A 26,177-nucleotide genomic window follows, 5' to 3' on the forward strand; every position below is an offset into this window, starting at 1 on the left:
TAAATGCAATTGCTTTTTTTTTTGTCCTAAAATATCATAAAAACTACTTTTTAACAGATTACATGCTTGATTATATATTCTTTTACAGCAGCTTCATGGCAGGGAAACTCCAGCTGAATAAAGCCAATGTAACAGAGCAGAAAATCAAGCTTTCTGCCTAGTTTGGCCTAATCTCTAATTCACATTCCTAAAAAGTTAGATGCAGAAGTGGATCCAAAGATTAGGGGATATCAGATCTCCAGACTTTTGGTCCAAGCCAGTCAGAATGCTCCTGTTTCACTGAGTATCAATATTACAAGGTCTAAACAGTCTGTCTTTATTTAGCAAAGCCAACAACCTTGCAGCTATTAGCAATTAACCCATGAGACTACCCATGCATTTAAGCACAAGTATACTATTAAGCACAGAAATAGACACTGTTCACTTTGCTAAAGCAGTGCCACAGTTTTAACATCTTGAAAGGTTGAAATCTCAAGACAATAAGATTTACTAATTCTTATAAATATCCTCCAAAATCCAACTTTTCATAAATGTGAGACTGTTTTCAACTATGTTGACAACAGTACCATGTCCCCTGAAGTGATTTCAGAGTCCTGACTGTGTGTAGAGCTGATTCCAGTGTCAGAGTCTGTATCATTTATGTCCAGATTAGTCACTCTATGAACAAAGTCAGGAACAGCAATGCTGTTACTGGAGATGCCACTGCCCTTGGATGGCTCTTCATTTGACGGAAGCCTAGTTTCTGCATTGTCTTTGACATGCAGTAAATTAAATTCTTCTGTAAGAAGTTCATATTCTTCTTCCTTCTTTTGAAGCAGTGAGTCCCTGTATGTAAGTTCTTTCTGAATGCAGCTCAAGTATGAGTTGATTCTCAGACCATCTTTCATACTTTTTTCCAACTCGTATTTTACACTTTCCAAATTTGAGTTTTCCAGTTCAGCATTAGCAGCTCCTTCTGTGTGAGCATCATCTCCATTTTTTTCTGTGCATATACCTTGTACCTCTCTTTCAATTTCAGCACACAGCTTCTCTATTAATTGTCTGTGACGTTTCAGTCTCTCTTCAACCTGTAAAATTCCCTCACTTCTGCTCAAATAGTCATGCATCTCTTTTTGATCATCTGTCCTACTCCCTTGCTGCTCAGCCTCACTTGGATTGATCATTAAATAGGAGTCCTGCACATAATTTTCTCCATCATTGGCCACACGATCTAGATGGAATTTCGCTTCACATTTTTCAATTTCCATATCTAGTTCCTTCATTCTGAGAACTTGTTGATGAATGGTATGATCTTGAGAAATTATCAGATGAATGAGTGTCTCCATATTATCTCTCTCTTGCTGAACACTGTCCTGTTTAAGCTTGGCCAGTTTCCGGAAAGTCTTCCTGACAATTTTCTTTTGCTTGTCTATTGGCAACATCTTCATGTAATTTGCTGGACTGAGCTCCCACTGTTTTTCTATGTTTTGTACTACCTTAGCTTCAGCTGTCTTCCACAAAGGAAATGAGAGGAAAGCATCTGACTTTACCAACACAAAGTGCAAATTAGCCTGCTCTTCCCCCCAGGCCTTCCAAAGTCTCAGAATCCTTGTCAAGGGAGGAAGCACTCGCTCTGAGCCTCTCCATTTTTCTACAATGCAGTAATCACTAGGTTTTCCAAAAAGGACCTTTTTCTCTCCAAATGTTGCCTGATGTTCCTCAAGCAGTGCTTGAATCACTTCTGCACAAGTCGTGCGCTTTGTCAGGCCACATACAATCTTCTCTTCCTGGCAAACCCAAACCACAATCTCTCTTTCATTTGAAGCCATGTCCTTGTTGGGAGACCTGGAAAACAACAAGATAGCAAATATAAATTATGTATCAATGGCACAGACTGTATGAATAAGAACTGTAATTCTGATATGACTACCACATTGAAAAATTCCCATATTATTGGACAAGACAATATACTTGTTTAAATTACATTAAGAAATACCTTCGGATTAAGTAACAGAAAACCACACCCATTTCAGCTACTGCTTTAATGTTATTACTAGTCCAGCTGAATGTGAATTTCACACAGAATGTCTTTTATCAAATTTAGGTTTTGTACACATAGCAAGTGTATATTAACAGTAAGTTATAAAGTTTGGCAATTTACATTACATTTCCAGACTGTCCTAGGATAATATAGCTTTCAGATCTGCATACCTGTTCTCATCACACAGACACTGCACAAATGTTTGTAAGCTCTTAATATCACCAAGGCTGCTGAAGGGAAAAATCACGCCCTCAAATATGCACTGAACACAGATGGATGGAGAAAAGACGACTGAACACCATCTAAGTTAAACGAACTTGATGACAGGATAAATCTACAGCTCTTTTGCCACGCCTGGAGCCACACAAGCATAAACACTCTTGTTTTCCACTGTGATTTTTCACTAACAAGTCTGAATTCCAGTGAGTTGTGAGAGAATATCAACTCCGAGATAATACATGTATAGGTTTGTATCTTATAGCTTTTGTAATGATACAGAAATGCCAGAAAATGTAAAAGGTTTTAATATTTTAAAATTTATGAATTCTAACGAATGTGGTATTAACTGGACATTAGCAGCTGGTACCTCCTTATACACTGAGATACCTAACTTCAGGTGTCTGAGATCCCATTATGGTTGTTAACGGGATCTGGTAATGCTAGCTATCTAATCAATACACTCAGTGGAGCCTTGAGAGTGATTCAGATTACTAAACCTGTCAGTTCACTTTACAATTAACTCTGAAGTTGACCCCCAATCTGAGTGGCCCTGGACAGCCATGGGTCTACATTGTCAGAGTGGCTTTGTGTATTCCTGTCCTCCAGCCTCCACACGCATAATCTGCTGCTTGTCCAGACCTGCTGATTTGGCCTCTTGCCTAAAATGATAGAACAATAAATTCCCTGAGGGAAAATGCATTTTCAGTTCATTTGAGTGAATGAGATTCAGTACAGTCTGACAGAGAAAGCTTGAAAATGAAATGACAATTCAGACAATATTCTAAGGGCTTGATACCATGTTTATTTCTATCTGGGACTACGTATTTGCAGTACTTTTCTAGTCTTTTGAGATGCAGTAGAAATAAAGTTTTATTTGGCTTAATTAGGCTTATACCCTATGATTATTAAAGCAATTCAACTTGCTTCTTTTTCTTAATTACTACACAAGATGAGAGACAAACTGCAATCCAATAAATTGAACAATGATTGACTCAGCTCTAGGTGCCACTCTGACCAGAAGGCAATAATCCTCCAAAGATGGGAGACTGCAAACGAATACTAATAAAACCTATAAGACTGAGTTTATTAGTATCATCACACAGGAGAGCTCTGTCCAACTATACTGCTCCAGGGCTTGGAACATTCCCTGGCAAAATCTGTGTTTTGGTAGATTACTCTGAGTAATGACATCATTTTCCCACTTCAATAGCTCCCTCTTACAGGGCAGTATTTTACAGATATTATTTTTTAAAACTGCTGTTTAGAAGATTAAAAATGTTTTCATAGACTACTTCTCAAAATAGGAAAGCATATGCCACAGACATAGAAAATGGCAAAATGGCACAAAGAAACAGACAGAAATATTCAAGTTTAAATCGGGGGGAGGAAATAAAAGACAGTATCATATTAAATGGTATTACTGTTAAGAATGTAACACGCTGAAAAGTCAGTATGTGTAAGGTCTTTTAGGTTTCCAGAATACAGGATGCTATAGAAATATTTTTGTCTGTTGACAGATTGATAGTTAAATGAAACTTACATAAATAGACAATTGCAACATAAGTCAGCTGTGACTGTCAAATAACTCAGTATGTGTTTTATTCTAGAGATATAAAAAGAAAAAACAGATAAACTACAGAGTTACATTATAGGTTAAAATTATGCAAAATGAATTATCAAAAATACAATCTCTCAAACAATGTTCAGTACTGATACATAAATAATTGACCTAGAAATGACCAGTCATTGAATTTCAACTTATAAAAGTACTGACAGAAAAATAAAAATTAAATAGGCATAAAAATATAAGAAATACTAGATTGGGACTTTGAGGCAGTAAATTCAGAGAGTGTCTTCCCTGTTCTTTTTTGCAATCAATAAATACATTTCAGGGAATACATGTTATCTCAGTCTTTTAGTACTCTTCTGAGAGTCTCATGCAATTTGTTAGCACATTGAAACTCTTACTATTTTTTTCTCATTCTTGTTTTTGCTTGATTGCCTTATTGTCTCCTAGTCAATATTTTTATCATGTAACAGATTATGTGAGTTAAGCAGAAGCTTACTGTCTCTTTTCCTCCTGGCCCCTTTAAAGCTTTCCTATAAAGAGAGTTTCTTTCTGTTATATTGGTAAGTCTTCAAATAAATTTGAACCCCATAGATACCCCACAGTATTAGTGTACTGATAAATACTTTTGCTATACCCGTTTTCTACATGGACTTCCCACTGACTTCAGCAGGAGTTAAACAAGCTTCTGATGAAAAGATACTGTTTATTGTAAAGTAATCTCTACAGGATCCCTACAAACAATATGGATATGAAATAACATTTTTAAATTACTGTTTTCAATCATTTTCTAGCTGTTATTTTTACCCCTTTTTTTTTTTTTTTCAGTTACAATGCACCTGTCTACCCAGACTTTACATGGAGCTTTTTGGGGAAGGCTTTTTCTTTACCTTGTCTAGAGTGTATTTAACATACTGACATCTGAAACGTCAGTAGTGCTGCAGGAATGGATAATGTATGTATATGCAGGTACACAAAGAACTCAAGTAGATTACACATGAAAAGATATACACATATACATGTATGTATAGCATACATAACATACACCTTTTAATTATACTGTCACCTTTTATGGAAAAGAAGAGAAGAAAATAAAAGAAATCCTGAATGTCGTTGTAATTCTTGGATCAAAACAGAACTGTAAAGTGCAAATTCTTTCATTACTTTTTACATGTGTTTGTCGCAACATATATTATCTTAATTTTTATTCAGTAGCCTCACAAAATTTTTGATCTTTCTTTTTAATAAAAAAGAATTAGCATGTCATTTATAATCTTACAGTGCCATGGAATTCTAATATAACCTAAAAAATCAAAAGTGTTCTTTATTATCTCCCACTATAAAATGGTAAACTGATGTGGCCTACCATGGACCTTCTAAGTAAAATGTATTGTATAATTCTTTAATCATAGTTAATTCAGGTCATGCCAAACAAAAATGAAGCTTCAGCACATCAATCACAGCATATCAATTACTAAAGACTTGCTTTCAGGATGCAAGAAGATGCTAATACTAGGAATCATCTTTCATTAAGCTGTGCTTTCCTCACAGAAAGTTGAGAGCAAATTCTGCATATATGAAGTGGAATTAATCTCACTCAGGCATCTGGAAGTTAAGATTTCAGTATAAATTTACTATTAAAGTTCCTCCTTGTCAAGGGAGGAGAGTGGCTCCCTAAGGAGCAAGTCACCACAGCCTAAACCATCTATGATCATGGAGACAAATCCTCAAATCAAACTATTTCTCTCTTTTATTAACTGCAAGAGACCTATGTGGCCACCTTCAGCTAAATAGCTCATTTTCAGGTAGCTAAATACAGGTGAGAGTAATCCAATCAAATTCTGATTTATTGTCTGAGAGAAATGTAACAGGAATGGTTCAGACAGCAGTAGATTTAATAAAGATGACTAAACATGGAACATACATATTATGACTTCATAGCTTAGCTTAGATACTATTGTATTTGCTGTTCAATTTATTACTACCATTATCAGGAAATCCATGAAGTCATTTCAGTACTAAGGAAGATGTAATCCAGTTTGAAACTCTTTGAAACTTATCTTGAATAAATGCTGGTCATTGACAGGGATTTTTTTTTTCCTGAGATGTAATACTAAAAATAACAATATTCAGCAACAAGGCCTGCTTTTACATAGTAATTTCAATGAAAAGGCAAGCTTCTTATATTTTCTGATTCCTTGGCCTTGACATCTTGCAGTTTTGTAAGAAAGCAAAAGAACTGTCATTTTAAAATAACCTATCAATTAATGAGTCTCTAACAGCAAAGGTGTTTATGCAGTTTAAACATTAGACTTTCTTGAAAAACAACTGCAGTAGCAACTTATTCAAAACTAGCTAGGCAACCTCTTCATTTTTTCCAAAGTTTATTGCTGTTGCTGTAAACAGGCCTTAAAGCTTTCAGTTCTGGCTTTAATTTTGTTTCTTTGAATTGATCACCAAAACGTTCTATTTATCCATCTACGATTTTAAAGCCTTGATGATAACAAGAACATGCAGATCTGTCTTCTTCTTGCAGTCACTTGTTACTCAGGAACAGATGAGAATTTAAGCTTGAGAATGGTCAAAAGTACATTTCCAATCTCTTTTGTTTGTTTGTTTTGATTGCTAGTTTTATGCCTTCTACTCTTTTCTTCTGTTCATCATGACCCAAAAAAACATTCTAATCATGTTACAGACCTCACACAAAGCCTTGATTGTGTCAGCACAAGCTGACTGTTGTATGTCAGATATACACTTCATTAATTTATTATTCAGGCCTAGGGGAAGAAAGATAATACATTCCAGCAATGTACAGACAAAACAAAAACCTGTACTTATGTTGCACAAAGTCAAAACATTAGATAGTTTAAATGCTGGAAGCGGCACTTTTGATATTCACTAACTTTAAGGGACATGGAACACAAAAACATACATACCAGACACATCATTCTTTGCCTTCCTGAAAATGTTAACATTCTTCCTAATTATACAACATATAGTTTTACAACCAATCATGTCAATCAAATAAAGGGTCTCCCTACTTTTTAAAATTTCATCTGCATCTCTACAAGATGCTCGATTTTCCTAATTTCAGCAAAAATTCTGTTGAAACTAGATCACTTACATATGATATTGTTAGCAGATTAATATAGTGTTTCTGAAGTATCGTTGACATTAAAAAATATTTTGTCCCTATTGAGAAAAAAAAAACAGATAAAACTTTTCTCTGTTCTCTGTTCTTTGTAGACTTCCATACAAAAATAAAACAGAATTCCATTCTCAATATTTCTGTATTTCCTGATGTACTGTCCCCAAGGAATGAAACAAACTAAGTAACTCAAAAACACCTAGATAATAGCTAGAAATTTCACAGTGAAAACATATTTGTGAGCCCCTTGCTAGCACTATTTAATGCTTTACACATTTTAAGTCAACATGACCACTTAAACCAATTTTAAGCCAACGTGACCATGAAAGTTTTTGTATTAGGAGAGGGATGAAAAACTTCAGATTATGTTTATGATCAAAAATTTTATTAATTTTCTCCTCCCAGTCATTGAAATAATTTATATAGAATAAAAAATCTGCATGTGAAATAAATGGGATACAAAGCAAAACATTCATCCTTTGCTTGAAAATGTATACAACTTAATAATTTATAAATTTGACATCAAAGAGTTTATGCTGGAAAGCCATTTGTGTGAAATAGCTTAGTCATTTTTTCAGTAATTTAGTGGGGAAATAATGTCTTATAATCTTGAGAGGTGGAAAAGCTTTTACTTATGTATGAATTAAATTACTGTTAATCAGATGTCATAAAGCTGAATCTGTTAGAGAGTACAAATGTTTGTGGGTTGAAATATTCTTGTACTTTTTAGTGTGATAATGTCACTTTTTTCTTTCATCATTGCAAGTAGCACATAATCTGTAATTAATTATTCTTTATGTCAGAAGCATTGCTTCTAGTATGCTAGCAGATGATATAACTAATGTACCCAATTTTAGTGTAGAAAATAAATCAAATTTTGTACTTTTGAGATCTGTTCTTGACTTATTTTCTTCCCTTCATCAATGTGTTTATTTTTCATGCTGTGCTTGCATAAATACATTTCAGCCTACGTAAGACCCAGAAAGTTACACAACACAGCTATCATTTGCAATGCCAAAAAAAAAAGGCAACAGAACAGGAACTTAGAAAGAGTCTCCTATTGACAGCATAAACCTTCTCAATAGTGCATTTGAACATACAGTCTAATCTGCAGCAAATCAGATGATAAGTGGGGTTTACGATTGTCCAGCTGCCATGACGGGGTTCTCCGTTGACCAGAGCTCTCTGGTAGGTATGCTGTTATGACCTCCCCAGAGTAAGACCAAAGTGCTTTGAAACTTCTAAGAAACAAATCCCTCTATTATGTCAAGATACCACCCAGAACAATTCACTCCTTCAATGGAGACACCAGAAGTGACTTAGCAACAGAACATTAAAAAAAAGGCTTCAAAAGACAGCCCTCCTGCGGCCTATCCTTGCAGTGAAGTCCTTGCCTGGAGCTTCAGTGAAACATCTGCCACAAAAGCTTTTACAATCTGGTATTTTCAAGGAGATGGTCTCTGAGCATGCTACTGAGCTACACAAATCTGCCACTTGGATTCTGGCAAGCATGGGTTTGTGCTGCTCTTTGTTCCGCACCCCTAAACCTTTCTTCGATGCGCGAGGGCCCAGAGAACCCATGCCTTGTTTAAGCACTCAGGAGTAACCTCATCAACTCTGCGTCTCAGATCTGAGCCATACATACCAATCAAAGAAATCTGATGGCTCTTAATTATGTTTACTTGCTGGAAATAAAGAAAGGTCAATATTACAGGGATACCTACTTGATACAAACAACCTACATTTGTAGCATAAGACACATGCTACATGTCATTTGAGAGCTTCTGTAGTGGCAACTACATGTCAGGGTATATAAGGGCTAATTAGTTTATCAGTCACCACATTCCATTTCAAAATGGTAGTATAACATTGCTTTTATTCTTTTATTATTTATTTTTCAAAATCTCAGCATGTTACCATATATATATAAATAAAAGGATATGTAAGACAGTGGACAATCATTCTGAAAGAAAAGATCAAAACATATTTTGTCTCTTTGGGATTTTTATCTGAGAGATTTGCAAAAAGAAAAGCTATTGGTGCCGTGTATTGCAGTCCTTGCTTAGAAGAAACTCTAACTTAATTTGATCCAATTGGATTTTTGACAGTGAATTTAAACATTAAAGCTATAAAGATCACACAGCCTATACGAAAGCTGGAGTCAGAAGTACTTCAACCTTTCAGGCACAAATGGATCATATTAAAAGTTCACACTAAATTTATTCAGACTATCCACACTTAATCCACTTTTCTTCTCAACTTTCTGTCACCTTCTGTAAAGTTATTCAGAAAGTAATAAAGGCTAAATCTTATACTCAGTATGCCTCCTATCTAAGTAGATTACATGCTTCTGAGTTTCCTAAGGGCAGCAATGAGGAAGTATCTACCCTCTCACCACACAATGAAGCTGGAATTACTCCAAATCCTTAGGGATTCAAGACAGCCTATCAGCTAACTGCATTCCCATTCCCCTTCACCTATCCCTAAAAAGTAGTATTAATGTAGGCACGGTTAATGTCCAATCACGTAGGAGATAGAAATTCCATACATGATGTGTCAGAAACTTGGTCCTTCTTCCCTTCTGCATCACATGAAAGTCAGGGCAATGTCTAGATAAAAAGTATCATGGCAAGGCTGGGCTGGTACTTTAACTATAATAATAATAATAATAATACCCTTGACATAGATAATCAGAGTAGTCTCAATACTGCAAGAAGACTTGGAAAGAACACCATAGAACTTGTGAAAATAAAATCACTTTTTCAAAAGAAATAACTTAAATTTCCCTCTACCATCTGTTTCTGTATCCATTTAATGTTGCTGTATGATAAAGCTTCCTCCTTTACAGAAATGTACATAGGTATTTATTAAAAAGAGAAAATTAGGCATCTAGATATTCATGTGACATTTTTCAAACATATGCATATTAGACAATAGTTTGGATATTCTAGTTGAAATATTTCATATATTTGAAAAAAGTAAACAATTTTAACAAAGGCTATTTCAATTAGCTATGCACAACACATTTATCCTAGTATAAATTTATGTTCACTTTGTAATCTCTTTTTAAATGCACACATTTTTAACTCAGTAAGATTCCCATACTGTCAGGAAGCCTTTATGAAACATTTTAATTAACAACAGCTGTTGAAAATTATGTCCTATATCAATTATCATTTGTGCACTTAAAACTATAGCTAGTTCCTTAATATCTTCTGCAGAGGAATGCCATCACCTCAGTCAGCTACTGTACAAAATTGCATACATTATAATTCAGCAATAATCTACAGTGAAAATTCCTGTTCATCCAATAATTTTACACTATATTAGTACTCTATGACAAATTTTAGTTAAATAACTTTGAATTGGAGTGGGGCAGTACTATTCTGGCATAGAATAAATAACATGAATGGTATGAAGGTACTTTTCCTAAAAAAAAAAAAAAAAAACGTTCTGTAAGACTATTTTATTGCAAATAAGTCATTCACAACATAGTTCTTGCTGACTTGAAATGTCAAGCTTCAGTAAAATCTCATGGGCAACTGTGTGCTTCATTCTAATAACTGTAATTCTTGAACACAGGTGCCTGAACAGGGGCCAATATTTAAGAAAAAGAAAAAGGGAAAAAAAACCCTGACACTACTTAAAACATATAAAAGAATAAAAGCAGTCAACAAGAAGAACCAACAAGGACTGACAGCAATAATTCTATCATCTGAGAAGGAGATGGATAGCAGAGTTTATACTCTAAAAAATAAGCCAAGAAATTGCACTAACTCAGAAAGTTGCACTAAGAGAAAGAAAGAAATAAAAGGCATTGTAAGAGGAATCATACACCTTGTTCACTAGATAAGAGTGACAGTTAGAGCGGATTATCCTGAACACCCTCCTGCCCCCCACCCCACTTAATAATGACACAACCCCCTGCCATTGCTCCAGCGGCTGATACTGTTTTGCAAAATCTCATTTGCAAAGTCTAAGTGCAGATTTTCAGCAGAGGTGACTAAAAGGCTACTAAGCCCTCCCCTTCACTTACTAACCCAGCCCTAAACATGGTATCATGTTTAGGCTCCCAATCACTTAACCTACGGGGAAGTGCAAAGTCTGCATTCAGATGAAGACTGCATCTGCCCCTGCCCTTTCTCCTGTCTTACCTGAAATCATTCCTCTCTCCCTAAGGGTACACATTCTTTGCAAATTACATCCATGCTTTAAATCTGCCTTCCTTTCAGACAAATAATAATTTCTCCATTGTATACTCAAAACTCATAAGGTTGGTAAGTGGGTATCAGTCAAAAAATGTTTGGAATTGCAATGAGTAACATCAGCAAGTGTGCTGGGTACACAAAATGTCACGGCAGGTAACACATTCATCATATCAGGTCTGTATTTGTGGTGGTCTGACACAGTGGAGGTTTGAGAATAGAAGAGAGCTAGCTGTCCACCAAGAGCAACAATAACATCAAAAATTTCCTTTCCTGGGAAAACCTGCTTGGACGTGTATATTGCAACTGCTACTCAGGAAGCAGCTGTGATACAGGAATCAAAGATCCAGGAAAAATTCCAAAGCCAAAACAAACACTGACATATTCAGTGGTAATAATTCTTTAGACCATGATGGGTGGAATGGGAAGATGAGCACTTTCAAATTTCTCAGTGTTAGTAAGCAACATGCAAAGTTTACAAATATCAATATAGCAAATGCTACATCTTGATTTTGGGCAGTGGGTAGTTCTCACTAGCAGACAAATGAAGATGCCACTGGTATTTTTTTAACTACCACAATAATTTTGCTACATTACACAAATATAACTCTCTGTATTTTTCAGTGTCTAAGTGCCTACACATATTTAAGCACTGATTAAACTATACAAACTTTATGAACCTCCTATTAATAATGTACAGAATGTGTCTAAAATTCCATCACTTTAAGTAATACAGAGGAAGCAGAATCATTTATAGCTCATTTAGAACACAGACTTATTAAAGACAAAGTCAGAGCTGCTATTACAGCCAATAGAAATTTGGTTTATCTAACTTCTGCCATTAGAACTTTTATCACTGCCTTTGAGAAGAAACTGGGTTGTTTATAAGCTTCTGACATCAAAGAAGTGAGGGGAATTCCAAAGGTTGAAAGAGCGATTTTTGTTGTTGTTGTCATTCCACGAAACTCAGTTTAGCTTTTATTGAAAGACAAACATATACTATTTCCCTCCCTTGGGTTTGTTGACATCTTGCACAGTGAAGAACTAAACACAAAGCATTCTGAGGCTGGGTCTGGACTGCCAAAACATGAACAAAGCATGCTATATGGTGACCAGTGATAATAAGGTAAGTTGAATAAAGGAACAAGATAAAGACAAGGAAATAATAAGATTTCATGCCACCTTTCCAATACTCCCTGGGCTAAAGGAGACTGGGATGGTTACCTTCTTATGAACCCTTATCTACAATGCATGGCTCAGACATCTCAGTGTACTTCTCTACTCCTGGTGGCACTGTCTGAGGCAAATGCTAACCTCATTCACAATGAAAGAAAAGAAAGTCCAGAGGGACTTGATTACTTTTCACCAATCCTCAAGCTGAACTTAGGCTCAGCAAAGCATCTCTTTTTTTCCTTCTAGTCTTTTCCTGACAGCTACCTACTGTAACTACTTCTGCAGATGCTCTAGCACCAGTCTGTGGTGACTTTCAGAGTTTGGATGCCACACTTCACGATTCCAAAAAGGAACATTGTTGGAATCAGTATTTTTATCTTTCGTTTTTTAAACACCCCGACACTCCCCAGACCCATCCCCAAAATACAGAAAATTATTTACAAGATAACTATTTCAGGAAAGTGATTATCCTAAATATTATTTTTACAGATAAATCTAGTCCTATAGGTTAGCAATTGTATGACTTAAAATACAGTGAAGTAATTTAGGCAATCGGATGTCTCCCTGACATTCCCATCTCCTTGCTTGTGCCAGTTCTGCTTTAACCAAAGGGTTAAACCAGCTTGATCAACTGGCAGCAAGCTAACCCAGAAAACAAATAAAAAAAAAAAAAGGGAAAAGAAAAAAAGATGAAAAAAGTTTTTATTTTTTGAGTAGTGCTCCCTGAGTTGGCTTCTCTGGTGTCAGATGAGAACAGTACCAGTGCAAAGGAAATGACAGAGTGGCCAGGAGCCTGGAAAGGGGGCTTAGGATGCCCTTTGTGCAACGGCAAGCCCTTTGTGCAAGGACAAGCAAGCCTTTAGATGTCTTCAGCCATCTCATCAAACATCACCCTTTCTTAAGGGTGTCTTTTTTTTACATCTAACGTTTTTTCAAAAGAGCATTTTTGTATATCATAAACCCTAGTTTGAGTATCTCTTTATAGTTTGCCATGAGTGAGAAAGGCAGGATGGGCTTTAATTTTCTTCTATATTTATTGCAATAAATTTTGCAGAGAGTGAAACACCCCACTTTGAAATTATACTGTATGATCTTCCCCATTTCATTTGCTTTCATTAAATTATATTGAAGATGTCACCTCAAAAGGGGTTCTATCAAGACATCATTTACAATAATTTTTTTTTCACCCTTCTCCCTCAAACTTTCTGAAAGATAATTCAGTGACAAATGTGTTCCATTACTTACAGTATTTGAAGAGCTGAAAGAAAAAAAGATGAGATGGTGAAGTGGACTCTTATATAAATCTTCACCATAAAGAGCTAAATTGAGTACTAAATACATAATTATGCTAACAAGAAGAGTGGACATAAAATTTTAAAAAAGAAACTTGAAGTATTTTAGTGTCCATTGACAATCTGAGAGATTTGTGCAGCTTGTGTTTTCAAGTAATTTTCTAAAATTGCTTATCAATGAATGCTTCAATATGTAGTTAGTCTGACACAGGCTGACAGGGTCTCTGGAGTATCACCACATCCTCTCTGAAGAGGCTGCTGAACAAATGAAATTAATTCTTAGCCCTACCAGCTGTGCTCTGCCCTAGCAATGGATATGCTAAAGAGGGCACTGGAGCTTGCAAAACTACTTCTAGCCAGCTGAGTAAGAGAGATAGGGAAGGCAAGAAGGGAGGAATTGCTGTCTGGAAGCAACGTTAACGCTGGATCATAAAGATCAAGAGTAAAGAGAAATTCACTGGATTCATGTAAAGAAGAAAGTGCAGGCAAGAAAGAGATATAGAGAATGGTGTCCAGTAGCACACATACAATATTTTTAGCTCTGAGAAGATGAAGGAAGCAGATTGCAGAGCTGACTGATAAAAAGTAATGAGAAACCCAAAATATTTGAACGATTATGACTTAAGCTCCCAAATAATTCTAGAACAGAGATAATGAGTACAGATGATGAGTTTCCAGCTGAGGCCACATGAAGGGGCTCATAGCCATGTCAGTTGTCCATCACAACCCTCCCACTGCAGCTGAGCCCTTTGTCTGACCTCCAAACCACATGAGTCACAGTGAATTAGACCATAAAGATAAAGGCCTTGTTAAACCACCTAAAGTAACCCACCTGAAATTGACAAGTTTAGGAAGAAATCATTTAAAAACTTGATGCAGCTGAAAAGATGGTAACCTCTAGCAAAGGATTTATGATGAACAGTGAGAGCACGTGTGGGCCAAAAATCTTCAGTGGGCACAGCTGAAGCCAAACAAGGCCAGGTGTCTGTGGCCAGATCACAGCCAAAGACCAAGACAGGCCCAGGAAATAATGGGGCAGGACACATCTATGTCTTGCAATAGCAATTATCCCACGAAGGCTGTGACACCAGAAAAACACTGCAAGCTACTTGTTGTCTTTAGTTCACAGAAAGTCAGACTGAGTCAACATTCAAATTAATCCAATGTTTCTTTATTTCATATACCCAAATGTCTTTGCAGGTGAGGATCCTTTCAACATATGAGCAATTCAGATGACTCCATAGGTCAGGGAAGATAAAAAGGAGGTTTACTTCTAACACGACACTTCATAAGCTGAATGGATACTGCAGTGACAGCTGAACGAAGGCATTCTTCCTTCTGCCATGCGAACAACTCTGTGATGTTTGGAGAAACATACATATTTAGCATTCTTTCATGACATGCTCACATTCTGTTTGTCACTTCCAAGTTTTAAAGAACCTTTGTATGTACACAGTTTTGTAATATGTAGATGCATATGTACTCAATCTACAGAATACCTATTTTTGCACATATTGTTTATACATATATGATGATTGGGGGTGTATAATATATTTTATTGTATTTTAGATGTAGATGACAAAGGCTGGATCTATAATAAAAAAGTGACAGTATATCTTATGTGCTCTACATAGGTATTACATGATCACAAACAACACAAGCTGTCATATATGCCTTGACCTACTGAATATATGTCTACCATGCACAAATGCTTTAGCCAAAAGAAATATGCTTAAGTTGTAGTCAAGCACTCAAAAATTTTAAGCATTGGTGTTAAAGTTTTCCATGCTACTTAGTTCAACCATAACGAATTTGATTCAGTGTATCCATAGCAAGGTGCATTCTCTCCCTTACATCAGACTCCTTCCTCACTTGAACGCATACAAGAGAGACAATACTCAGTTTGGCCAGAGCCGCAGAAATTACTAAGGCATTGCAGACACCGACTGTTACAACTTTCAGGTGTCTTCTGAACTGGTGAAACTCATAATCCCCTCTTGGACACCTAAACTTCCACAAAAAGGACCATGGAAGAGTTCAAAATGGGATTTGCTGACACTGGCAAGTTCAGCAGGAATTGACCTAAAGTAGTCAGAAACATGAACAAAAGCTCAGGACTTAGGTACGGTTAGGCTACATTCAGATGTTCACTGCATAAAGCATTACAATATCAATTAGAACAGCAACAAAAAGCATGATGCCTTTCTCCCAGTGAAGCCTTCACCAAGAATCCTTGTCTTTCTCTGAGTTGCCATCAGTCAGTCATATAAGCCAGCACAAAATGGAACACATTCAACAGGAAATAGTGAGAGAATTTCCATTTAGAATAATTTGACAGGACTTTTCTGACAAATACATATTGAGAATGGTAATGAGGGCATCTCACAGGCATGTTCTGGCCACCAGGACACCTGGCTGCACCCTGAGTGTTGCTGTACATGCTCTGAACAGGGCTATTAGATGGGACCTCATGGTTGAAAAAGCTGAAAGACTGCCTTTTTCTTAATGTTGGTTAGGTGTGAGGAAGGCACATAACTGCAGAGTTTTCAGGACTGGTATAAGTCATGATGGGAACATAGGTGGCTGGGGAGTGGTGCCACTCAAAATGTTACTAACTCAGGTTTTAATCATAATTTATGAACACTAGAAGTTCTTAAAGCTTGTCTTACATGGTTACCATGCCATTTAGGTACCAAAGTTTCCTTCATAAATCTAGCCCTTACAACTTACATTTGTTCAGTATGTGCCCATTTTATATCTTCTCTCCTACGTACTGTACAACCCCTTGCAGAAGACATAATTTTTAATTTTTGCTATATGTCTTTTGTCACCAGATATTCAATTATTTCACAAGCTGACACATGACTGAATTTCTCTCTTGTAGGGAGAAAATTCCCTTTTGCAAACCAAACCTCAAAAAGAGTTAGGCAAAAGCTGTCCATTCGTTTGAGTTCACAGATATCTGTAGGGACGTCCAAAGCAGGACATCCATAAACCTCCTTCAGCTCTTGTGCAAAACAGATCACAGGGCACTGAATTAGAAAATGAGGAACATGCAGTGAGTAACCACTCTTGTAAACTGAGGTTCATGTGACTTGCCCAACATCACGTAGGGATTTTGTGACAGGGGCAGGGAAGACATCCATGCTGTTAGGATGGTTCTCCCTTAATCATACATTATCCACCTGTAATTCACCTCTCCATTCGCTATTCCCTTTTTAATTTCTAAAATGAATGGTACAAAAGACGGTTAATTAGGTGCTCTACAAAGTCTGAGCATGCTCCAGGAAGAACTTCCCTTTGAAAGTGACTGGGGTGGAGCTCAGATCATCTACCTTAAGCTATTTAAAATGTAGACGTGTAGTCAAAGATAATTTTCTGACCTTCCTCTGTAATCAGTGGCACAAGATAGGCACCTTAAAAAGGGTGACTAATCCCATACTGAAAGCCTGTCTAAGGCTGAATGAATTGCCCTCTGGAAGTGTTTAGATGTATCCATTAACTACAAAGAGTACCTAGATGACTAAATATCTACATTTTCAATGGCTCAAGTTGAGTAAGATGAAGCTCAACTTCTGTGCTTTGCTGTGTACCTGAATCTTGTGAACAGCATGAATGTCAGTAAAAGTACCGTGAACATCCACAAATGCAGTTCCAAAAATAACTCATATCTTTGTCTGACACTTCCAGTGGCCTTCATGGGTAAACACGATTAGTTATCTACCTAGACCTTAAAGTACCAGAAGTAAAAGTCTGGGAAAGTGCAGCAAAGTCAATACCAACCCTATTTTTTTCCTTAGGAAACTGGATTTGTACAGAGCTCTTCAGTAAAACAGGATACTAACAACAAAGTGGCCCTGAGAGATACAGGCAATAATCAAGTTAAACAAGTACACTTAGTGCCTTAGCAATCAGTACAGAGGAAGTCTGTCAACAGGTAATGTCGAAGTGAAACAACAGTTCAGAACATCAATCTACCAATTATGAAGCCAACAGAAACAAGAGCAGCTGAAAATCGGCATATGATCCCTCACTTATAAATACCACTATGCCACTCTTTGATTAGTGAGCAGAAGCTGATAATTTCCTATGACAAATGGGGCACACTTTATGTCATCAAAGCAGTACCCCCGTTGTTGCTCTGAAAATTTCTGTAGTTTAAAAGTGCTTTCACAGCGGAAAATCCCCTTCTGAATGTGGACGAGGTTGGGGAAAGCAAAGTAAGGTGTTGCACATGGATGAAGGAATCTATTAACACAGAGCAAATTGCAGGTTCAAGACCCAAGGGCAGACTCTCTTAAAAATTAGTAGTCTTCACTCAACTACATTATTCCACTGAGGTCATACATCCTTACAAATCAGAGTAAGGTAAACATATTTATACTTGACCAAAACAAAACTTAGTCTAATAGATTATTGCATTTTTTATAAACTTGGTTTTGTTCCCAAACAAGAGAATGTTATGCCTTTGCATATTTCTTTTAAGCTTTGTTAGTTCTGTATTACTAAAAGGAGGACAAAATAAATATCTTGTACTTTTCAAGAGAGCTGGTTATATTTTCCATTATGATGGGAAATTCATTACTCAGAATTCTTTACATTAATAAATGAGAACAGTCAGGGGTGGAGAATAAAGAAAGCAAATTAATCAGATTGACAGTTTTGACCCTTAAAATAGACAAATTATATTTGTGTATTTTATTCACAAGAAATACCTACCCTCTGTATAAATATATTTTCCTCGTATCATTACTCTGCAGCTGACTAATGAATGTGAAAAAAAAAAACCCAAACAATCCCAACCCAGGAAAACAGAGGTTTACATTACCTCCAAGATTACAACATAAGAAAGAAGTTGGTAGCCTGGCTTCTTCTAATGCTAGTGCTCAAAAAATTTATGTCTAGCAACCACCTAAACTATAAATGAAATGGTTCAAACTGTCAGAGGTAAACATGTACTCAGGCAGACAGGTGTGAGAGTGAAACAGGAAAAAGTTGGTGAAAGAGAAACACATCTTCAAATAAAGTGCATCTGAGAGGTGTGCCAAACTTGCACTGGAAAATTTTATTTCAAGTTTAGAGTCTTTTATCCCTCTCCACATGGTATCAAGGCTTAGGTTTCATAGCATTAAAAACATAATTACGTGACAGCTTGATTGTCATTACCAGTGAAAACCTTTCTTTCTGATTTTTGGTTTGAAAAGTTAACTTTCTTTCCTTATGTTCACCTCACAAAACCACCTCAAAATCTGTTAAGATACACATGGTATTCTGTTAATTATTTCCTTTTCTGTGATGTTACAACCCTCCTCACAAGCCATTTTTAACATTATGAAATATTTTAGACCGTTGAAAATTCCTCAGTGACTCACGTGAGATCAAACCTAAAAAATCCACAGCATACTCTTATTTCTCTGTGTGGCAGCCAGCTCTAGTGGACTGTGCAAGAATTAGAAATAAGGAACTCCCAGATTTTATTCATACCTCTCCCACTAACTGGTTTTCACACTCTGCACTTCTACAGATTTTACACTGTCTGATCATGCCCTACTTATTTTCCTGAGGCATGTAAATAATATCACCCAAATTACAGCTAAGGAAAACTAAGTATGCTTATCAGTTGTCTGAGGTCACAAACAAGTCAGTATCGTTATCGCTGTTACAACACGTGCACCTTGAGTGCGTTTCTGGATAGGTCGAGACAGGAAAATGCGACTAGTGGGTCATTCTGTTGCCTTCTGAGCCAAGTTCCAGAAAAGCATTTAATAAAGTTTTATTTTGGACAAGGCTCCCCAAAAAATGCAACTTCCCAAATAATTAATTAGCTCTTGGCTTTTATATTTATGTGTAACACATATGCATTAGAAATTATTTATGAAAAATTCTCATTTTTATTGCAAGAATTTTACAGGTCCATGGAAAATTTACAATCCTGGAAGGTAAAATGCCATCACCAGAATTTGCATGAGAACTGTACTGCACTCAGCAGTTCTAAGTAATTTTTTCTAATGGGAGACACAGGCATGGAATAGCTGATTAAAAAAAAAGGACCAGATCCAAAGTCATCTCATAGAAATCTTCAGAGAACTTTGCATGACATTTGCCTGTACTTTTACCTACCTAAAAATGACACTGAACTGTATTTGTTTAGTACTTACATTCTGTAGAGGATGGTTCTAACCTTTGTTACATAAATAAATTTAGTCATCTATTTTGCCCTCTAATTCCACTTGATTGGTCACTGTTTCTTTCTGTTCATTCTGAAACCATTTTACTGTTATCTGTTGTTTCCTGTTTGTTACTTGGGGAACAGCTAGCATGGTAACACTGCAGAAGACAAAAAGTCACCATCCTGAGAGTATCAAAACACATAAGAGAAATAACACAAGTGACAATAACAGCTCAGTTACCTATGCACACAACTGGGTAAAAACACATCCAACATTTAGCTCTAGGCCTCATTTAGTGTGTGGTCTTAAACAAAAACTTTATCTTGCATCATCCTTTCTGTCACCATTAATAAGGATTTGTCTACATACCAAATATAGAAGTTCGACAAACTAATTAAGGCCTGTACAGCATGTGTGATGCTAATGCTTGCAAATAATAGTATTTAAGGCCATAATTTAAAATCGTTATTATTCATCCTATGAAACAAACAAAACAAACAAAAAAAAGATTTTCTGAGCGTAGGCCAATCAAGAGGTGAGTATTGCTGACTTTTACTAAAAGTCATCAAATTCTTTAGAAATCTCCATCTCTGAAAATTTCTATCTCCCTACTGAAATCATTACACATTTAGCAATGTGTCTTTTCTCTGCATGTAAAATGCTAATTTTTCATCAGTAAAATAGGAAATCACGACTGACCAGTAAGATTTTTCTTATTACTAAAAGCGTGTTTCTTTGAAATGTATCTTCTCAGCCTGTCTCTACATTTTATTAGTTGTTTCAGATTAGCTTCAACTTAACCTAAGTAATGCTCTTTTCTTAGATGGTGTAGTATTACACACATCTATTACTCATTTTATTTACTCCTTTGGAATGAAATTGCTGTCTGCCCTCCTGGAATAGTAGATAATTAACTCTTTAGAAATAAGGTTAGTGTTTTGCTAGACAAAAAGCTCTTCCTGAAAGTGAAGTGAACAAATATGTACAAAGATTATTAGAAAATGTATGCAACCATTTTGACCCCTGCGACAAAGCTGACAAGCCAGACCAGAAAATAAATTATAAAGCATGAACTCTGACTCAAAAAGGAGTAACTTCTGTGATAGTTCACCAATACATCTCATACGCAAGAAAAAGTAAAAATATGGAGAAGAAAGTGTTCCACCTTTACCAAACGCCAAGCGCCACCTTTTCAATCTAAAAATTTAACACAGATAGCAACACTGATTCTAAATAAGCTTTTATCTGCCCTCCCTCTCCAACATACATACCAAATGCCTGGTAGTCCTGAATCAAAGAGCACCTTCTTTACAGCTTCATACAGACTTTTCTCCAGGTACACTCATCCACGAGGAGAAGTATTAGACACCTCACATGATCCCATGAGACTTACAGCGTGGGTCATACACCATTCATTCAGACAAGCAGCTGATCTCCAAGAGCTTTTCCTGTATAAACCTACACACTGAGCATTTTCAGTTTTGCTTCACCAAAGCTTAATATGTACAGCAGCGTGCTCAACCGTACAGGTGTAGAGATGTTCAGAGTAACACTCAAATCGCTGTGCTGACTAGGTACAATGAGAAGCTACTGGAGGGAGGGTGGAAGGGAGGGAACATGGTAATGCTAGGTTATCATCAGATAGATGAAGTCTCTAATCTAATTCATTACCCTGCACTGTAATACAAAACCTGAGAGAATAACTGAATGTTTTGCTCACTGGGGAGGGGCCTCTGACTGCCAGGACAGGAAGAACTCCCTCTATATCCGTACAAGCAGATGGATATATATGGTCTTTCTTTCTGCCTCTGAACCAGATATTAGTTGATTAAAGAGAGGCAGACATAACAAGCAGGCAAAGTAAATCTTGGCCTCCTATACAGAAATACTATGCTAACTGCTGTGGCACAGAGACATCAACAGTAAAAAGTGGAAAAAAAGCAGGAAGGAAGAGCAAAAGCAATACATGTATTTAAATAGTAACATATTTGTAACACAACTGTTTCATCATCAAACTGTACTCTGGGTTCAGATGTGTTGTATGTCAACAGAGCATACAAATTGTTGTGGTGAACTCAGGACCAGCACAAATCACACTGGCAAAAAATATTTCTCAAGCTATCTGTGCCTAATAGGACAGCCCTATAGCATCAAGAACAACTATGTGAAGAAGATGGATTATCTATACCCTCTCCCTTTCAGTTTGCTACTTCTCTAGCTACAACCTGCATAGAATAGTAGAGCTTCAACAAGTTTGAGTAAGGTTTGTGTGAAACACCCAAGGAAGTGGCCTCAATGAAAGAGAAACAGCAATGGAGTCAGCTTTCTTGGTGTGAGATCACAGGGCAGATAAGACAATGATAGATCCAGATATCCTTGACATGATGGGTAATGTCTGAAGTATTTAAATGAACCTAAAGACCCATTCTCAGAAGTGACCAAATCTAGAACTCAAGAGTAGAGAAGTCCTAAGCTTACAGAAAATCAATAGGGCATAGATTCTTGTTCTGTTTAGCAACCAGGAAATCGTATACAATGTGGAATCCTGGTACGTAAACACTGCAAGTATATATGCTTTGTATGTGTCGCTCTTATTTGGATAGGGAGCTGTTCTGCCTCTGTGCAGTGCAGTGTGTTAGATCAATACTAGACTTCATCTGCAGAGAACTCTGTGCCCTTTCTCTTACTCCATCTTCAGCTGAGCATTTTCTCACATCACCACACTTCCAAAGTGTGATGTGAGCTGAGCACTCCTCACACTTCCAAAGAATGGCATCTTTAAGAGGTGTGCATAAAAATAAATCCCCTTGAGTTTATTCATTTTACGGAGGCTTAGTGCTGCAGGAAACTGTCCCTTTTCCTTTATTGCCTTAGAGGGTACAGCCTGTCCCTGCTGAGTATATTTGGATTCATAGGAGGGTGGGGCATGGCCTGGCTGCCTGTTGGATGTATTGTTCTCCAGGGGACACACCGACAAGAACATACACGCTCTGGCAACGACAATTATTTCTAGATGTCTTAGGAGGTCAAAGAATAGTAGAAAAACTCCTCATAACTCTTGAAAAAGATATAAAAAATATCACTCATTCTCCTTCTGGCCAAGAATAATTATGCTGAGGCCATATTCCTACTGGCTGCTCCTCTGAAATCAAATCAGGGCTTACAATGAACCAGTGGTTCCCAAAGTCTTGTGCTGTCTCTCTGCATGAGCAAGATTTCAACAGCCCAAGAGAGTAAAATCAACTGAAGATCTTTCAAATACTAGAAGCAGTTCACCGCAGGTTTTGTCTTCCTGAGGTTTAATCCCAGTTTCTTTCTCCAAGTCTTGTGGCATCACAGCCAACGTCCCCCACCTCTTGCTCAAATTCCTCACACACAGAGATGCAGTTAGAGTAACCTCTTTGTCTTAACTCTGAGGTCTTGGGGGTAGACACTGCCATTTTATGATCTGGATGTGAAGTATCTGCTACAAAACAGGGCCCTGACCTGGGACCTCTAGGCAATGCTGCAAGACAAGCACTAATTACAGAGGTGTCAGCTTGTTATCTGAGCTAATGACTATAGCGCCTTCATTCTCCTTCTGGCTCTTCTTCCAACTGCCTTTGTTGCCAAGACTTAGCTTTATGTCCTCCTCCTGTAAACAGAGATTTTATTCCTCATTTGCTTATAACTCTCAGGAGCTGTATTTGCATGTAGCTAATAGTCATTAAATACTTTCAGTGAAAAAGCAAAGTGGAAAGAGATGGAAGGAGAATGCTTGCTCCTCTCATACTCCACTTTTACTCAATAATTTTTCTGTTGCAAAATCTGAGTTTCTCAAAGAGATGGGCAAGCACTAGACCTACTAAAAAAAAAGCAGCAGATTAGATGTATACATATACATATGTTCCTTTTTGGTCCCTCTTTACAGGCAGGCAAACTAAGAGAAGGTAATGAGCCACAAGCTCCAACTCCCCAACTACTGCTCTAAACACAGTCAAGGATTTTAAGCTGACTTGACCTCCTTTTCAAAGTTTAAAATGAGTTCACAAAGATACAATTATAATGAAAAAAGTTATTACATAGCTCTTCAATCATACTACAAGACCCTTTTACTAACTGCATAAACAAAGTTTAATTCTCCAAATTCAGTATCAAAAGCTAATGTTGAATACATACAAATTTAAATATTTGGATAGATAATAACATGTCTTAAGAATGATGTATTTTGCTTTGGTTTTGATCCCTCCTCTTTCTGTAGTCACAATATATTCAGCCCCCTCTTACTGCCACAACAGCTCTCTGCCATTAAAGGCATTAATTTCTTTTTTAGGTGGGGGGCAGGGAGGAGAGGGGGAAATGAGAAGAAAGTGCTAGACGTTCACAGTAATGGTTCCTTTGGTATTTTAATTTTTATTGGCTATTTAAAGCTTTGGATTATGACTTTCTTTTCCTGAAGAATAAAGTGTCACATCAGCAAACACAATGAGATTGATGCAATTACTATGAAGATATTTTAAACATCCAGAAGAGAAATAGTTTCACCATGGAACCCAGTGGAACTGTGCTTTGTGATTTAAAGCAGTTATTCAGGTAACTGATGACAGCAGCAAAACATCAATTTTAATAGTAATAAATTTATGGCTCTATGTAAAAGCAATGTCATGTAAAAGTTCACGTCCACCTTTCCAGATCTTCTGAACATAAAATGGCCACATGAGAAGTACATCGAAGTTTTCTGTTTCAGACATATTAGCAAAATGTACTCTTTAACCAGCAACCTATGGCATTAATAATTCTAAAATAGTATCCTACTTTTTAAACCTTGACTGTTACTGTCTTTCTGATTTACAGTCCATATAATATGCTAAGTTAATATTTTCACACCGTCCCAACAAGTACAATCTCTCCAGAACAACTTTCAGTGTATCGAATGGGAAAACTGAAAGCCAGACCCAGAAAAAAATCAGGACATTTTTACATGACTTTTTAGGGCCTCATTATATTCCCCCTGAAAAAGATTTTGCCTTGTGTATACTTAAATATGAACTAAATTTCAGTGGAGAGCACCAGTCAAAACAGGGAAGAGATTACAAGTGATTTTGTAGTTTCTCACTGAGCCAAAATTTCAGTGAACTCTCTCTGTTCAATCTTAGCTAGATGGGTTCAGACACTGTAAATTCCATGGGGTCCAAGCAAATTTACTCCACTCCAAGCACATTTACTCTTAAAAAATGTAGTGCCATTCTAGCACTCGAAAGGATGGCATAACTCTTTTTTCTACTTTTTACAGTTGGCGTGCACGGCGTGTGGAAGCATGCATAACGTTGAGGGGCAAAGTCCCCACAAAGAAACTTCGCAAGAGCCAACCCAGGGACCACAGCTGTCACCCTGAACATTTTTATAGGGAAAACAAAACAAAACAAAACAAAACAACAACAACAACAAAAAAAAACCAAACAAAAAAAACCCCACAGGTAGCCAAGTCCAGCTCAGGCTAAAGGCTACCCAAAAGAAGCATCATCCCCTCTCCTTGCCCACGCTGGCAGTTCGATGCTCTCCCAGGTGGACGGGGCTGATCCCAAAGGGTTGCAGGCTCCGGCTCTCCCTCCCGGGGAGGGGTGGGGGGGAAGCGGAGCCTTCCCGTCAGAAATTCGGCGAGTTTTTTCCCCAAGCGAGGGGCTCCAGGTACTCGCACCACCACCCCCCCCACCCCCCGCGCCGTCCCTGGGCACTTGCGGGCCGCCAAACTTTCCTCCCCGCCCCGGCCGAGTCTCTCACCTTGTCTCTCACAGAGGACGTGGATGTTAGCCTTCGTTGCCACGGGGGAAGGTCGAAGGCAGGCAGAGCTATGTTCCCCCCACTGCAAACACTGCCCGGGAGCCGAAAGAGCCCACGTGAAGAGGAGAGAGGCAGGTCCGGGGATTGGTGGGGGGGCAGAAGCGTCCCGTCCCCCCCCAGACGCCGACTCGCGCCCCGCGGCCCGACCCCCGCTCACAGGTGAGCCCCGAAGTTACAGCTCCCGGGGGCCGCACGGGTGCGGAGCCACACATCCTCCCCCCCGAAACAAACAACAACCAAAAAAAAGTATAAAAAAAATCCATCCCATTCCGCCCTCCCTTTTCCTCCACATACCCACGCACTTTACCTGTTTTTATGCCGGGCTTTTAATAAATTCCTTCCAAAGGGAGCCATGATCCCAGCGGCAGAAGCATAACATCAGCAATCCCCAAACAATTTGAGGGTGTTCCCTTCTCCCCTAATTTTTTTTTTTAATTTTTTTTTTCCCCCCCTGAGCGCCTTCCAGCTTGTTAATAGTCACTGAGCGTAGCGATGAGCTGGAAGTTGTGCAATTTGCTGCTAACTTTGAACTCCGGCTCGGAGCTGCTGCTGCTGCACCTTTG

At 37.6% G+C, this 26,177-nt stretch overlaps 1 protein-coding gene across 1 annotated transcript; it reads right to left on the reverse strand.

Annotated features, from left to right (window-relative positions):
* Positions 1-184: 184 nt before the first annotated feature.
* On the reverse strand, positions 185-26,177 carry RASSF9 (Ras association domain family member 9). Its single transcript, XM_086740059.1, has 2 exons — positions 25,922-26,177; positions 185-1,824 (listed from the first exon to the last, which is right to left on the reverse strand). The coding sequence occupies exons 1-2, from the start codon at positions 25,966-25,968 to the stop codon at positions 549-551; spliced, it is 1,323 nt and encodes a 440-aa protein (XP_086596185.1). The 5' UTR covers positions 25,969-26,177; the 3' UTR covers positions 185-548.

This window comes from Chlamydotis macqueenii, chromosome 1 (assembly GCF_036417535.1).
Source record: "Chlamydotis macqueenii isolate bChlMac1 chromosome 1, bChlMac1.mat, whole genome shotgun sequence".
NCBI classification, from domain to species: domain Eukaryota; kingdom Metazoa; phylum Chordata; class Aves; order Otidiformes; family Otididae; genus Chlamydotis; species Chlamydotis macqueenii.

Excerpts from the sequence above, each read along its gene's own strand:
- RASSF9 (XM_086740059.1), bottom strand. The coding sequence starts at position 25,968 with ATGGCTCCCTTTGGAAGGAATTTATTAAAAGCCCGGCATAAAAACAG. Across the intron at positions 1,825-25,921 it reads AAAGCCCGGCATAAAAACAG|GTCTCCCAACAAGGACATGG; the intron begins GTAAAGTGCGTG and ends GTTGTTTTCCAG.